The 2,386-nt window shown below is 34.9% G+C and overlaps 1 protein-coding gene across 1 annotated transcript in view; it reads right to left on the reverse strand.

The window, feature by feature from the left end:
- Positions 1-205: 205 nt before the first annotated feature.
- LOC104624580 (flap endonuclease GEN homolog 1-like) overlaps positions 206-2,386 on the reverse strand; it is a gene marked incomplete at its 3' end in the record, with an annotated part of 13,171 nt that continues 10,990 nt past the window's right edge. Inside the window, exons 10-11 of the mRNA XM_010291983.1 lie at positions 2,014-2,144; positions 206-267 (exon numbers count right to left, since the gene is read on the reverse strand). Of these exons, the coding sequence (XP_010290285.1) occupies positions 206-267; positions 2,014-2,144 (193 nt within the window). The remainder of the gene's footprint in view (positions 268-2,013; positions 2,145-2,386) is intronic.

The following is a 2,386-nucleotide window of genomic DNA, read 5'->3' on the forward strand; positions in this document are numbered from 1 at the left end:
TTTTTTGAGGGGGGAAGCATTGCTTTTACTTTCAGGGTATGTGAAATTTGATGCACATTTTCTATTGTTTTCATAGAACAGTTTCCAATCTCACCCATATTTCATTGCCTCATAATGTTGTCAAACTCTTTCTCTCTTTAGAGCATGCTTTTTTCTTTTTATGTGAACCATTTTGTTCCATAATGTACACAGAAACCAGACCAACCTGGTTTTTGCCACTCAATTTCAAAACAAGGAATTCCATTTTTAACACGTGTCTTGACTATCCTGTAAGAACAAGAAGCAACCCATTAAATGATTTTATTTAAACAAGAAATGAAAAATACAAGTTATCTAAAAATATTTCAATACTCTAATCTGTAATTATTCTGAGGAAAAAATATTCTTGGAATAGTGAAATTAATACACCTTTTAAAAAATACACTACTTCTTTGTGTAAGATACACAGTAAAATTTTGTATCTAGATATGAGTATTGAAACATTTTAATTTTTTTTAATGATAGAGCTCAGAGGAGCTTAACAAGAAATCAAAAAACTATTCAGTGACAGGCAACCTTAACACAGACTCCTACAAACACCAGTTTGGTATCTTCAACTAATGCCACAGAGAATTGCCATAGACAGTAATTTTCTGAATGACCAGACAGGGTCATTAATATCCTTTGCATGAAGATGAAGGAAGATAAAACATGAACTGAGCAGGGGCAGTCAGTCTTTATGAGATTTTTCAAAAAACATTATCTACATCCCAGTTTAATAGACTCCTACGTGTGAAGAGGCTCCTGATGAATCATTACTGCATTTTTAAACACTTGTTAGCAAAATAAATCTTCTAGAGCACACATGATTTACCTTTTAAACTCCTGAAAAACTAGAAAGTGTTATAAACAGAGAATATCTATTAATTCATTCATCAAGGTAAATAAGGGTAATTCATCTAGCCAACCCATTTAAAAACCAGCTCCCAACCAGTCTCTCCACTCTTTTGAAAGTTAACAATGAACAGAACAGCTTCTCTGCAAGTAGTAATTTAACTGAATATGACAAATCAACTCAGAAGAAATACTATCACATTGCTACTGACTACCCTTCTGTTCCCCAAAATTTAAGGTCTATAAAATCTTGAATAGCATCAAAGAACATGAAAAAACTACTGACCTTCTTGCAATACAAGAATTTGGCGGGGGGAGAGGGAGAATTTGGGTTTCATTTGGGAAATGAAACCATCAGATACTAAGAAGTGTGACTTCACACAGTGAAGTTAAGTTCAGTTTGCTAACGGACACTGTAGACTCTAAAAGTTTGTGCAAGTATAAAAAAAAGATTAGATCATTTAAAAAAAAATACATTGATAAAATAAGAAGGTGCTAATTCTGTCTCAGAAAACACCCTGAGTAACAGAAACATGGATGGTGGGAAAATATTATGGGGGAAAGTAGTTACATGCTTATCTTGATTTTTTTCCCTGCAGATCTATTTTTAGTAACAGGATACTTGGCCATTTTTATATTTCCAAATGCAGCAGTCCTGAATGAAAGTGTTGAGAAGAAGGGGTCGTAGAACAGAACCATAACCTAATGATTTCATCAGACGGTAGTCTGATAAGGAAACAGAGACCATGACTGCATCTGCAGATGCTCATTTCTAAGTCTAGGCTCTTACTTTGAATCACAGAACTCAATTAAACTTCTGCTAAGAACTTGAGCAGAGGATCAAACCTGTAATGCTAAATCTCATGTGCAGATCCAAGGAAACAGAATAGAAAGTAAGCATAGGAAAAGCAGGCATTGTCACTTAGAATGAAAGGAAACTGATATCTGTATTACTTTCTGCAGCAGTAGTATAGGAACTGGTGTACTGGTCTAAATTTTAACCTCTACTCAAAATGAGCACAAAGCTTGAAACAGAGATGGAAGAAAACCACTGTATTTCTGTAAAAAAGGAAAACGCCCATGATTTTCATCCAGCAGCAGAAATAAACATATTAAGTTCAAGAAATCAAGCTACATTACCGTGTTGCCTGCAGTTGTTTTGAATCAATGTATCCAGATTTTCTCTGGATCATATCATAACACGTCAATAATGCTAACAGTTTCTTACAAGCGTAATGTTTGGTCCATTCCATCTTCTCAGAAGCAAATATCTGTTAGCATAAAAAAAAACCACCCCAAACTTTAAAATTTTCTTGTTCTGTTAAATATCATATTAGACAGCTGTGTAGTAGGGACACAAGACTAAATACTTAGAATATTTAGAACGCTTTTATACAGTAGTGTAATGCCTGGTATCTCTCTGCCAAGGGAGGGAACAGTCATCCATTAGAGGGCAGATGCATCAGCTGTCAATAACAAGCCAAGGGAACAGTTGTGTAGTGGCAGGAGGCGG

Source organism: Phaethon lepturus, unplaced genomic scaffold (assembly GCF_000687285.1).
Source record: "Phaethon lepturus isolate BGI_N335 unplaced genomic scaffold, ASM68728v1 scaffold44967, whole genome shotgun sequence".
Lineage (NCBI taxonomy): Eukaryota > Metazoa > Chordata > Aves > Phaethontiformes > Phaethontidae > Phaethon > Phaethon lepturus.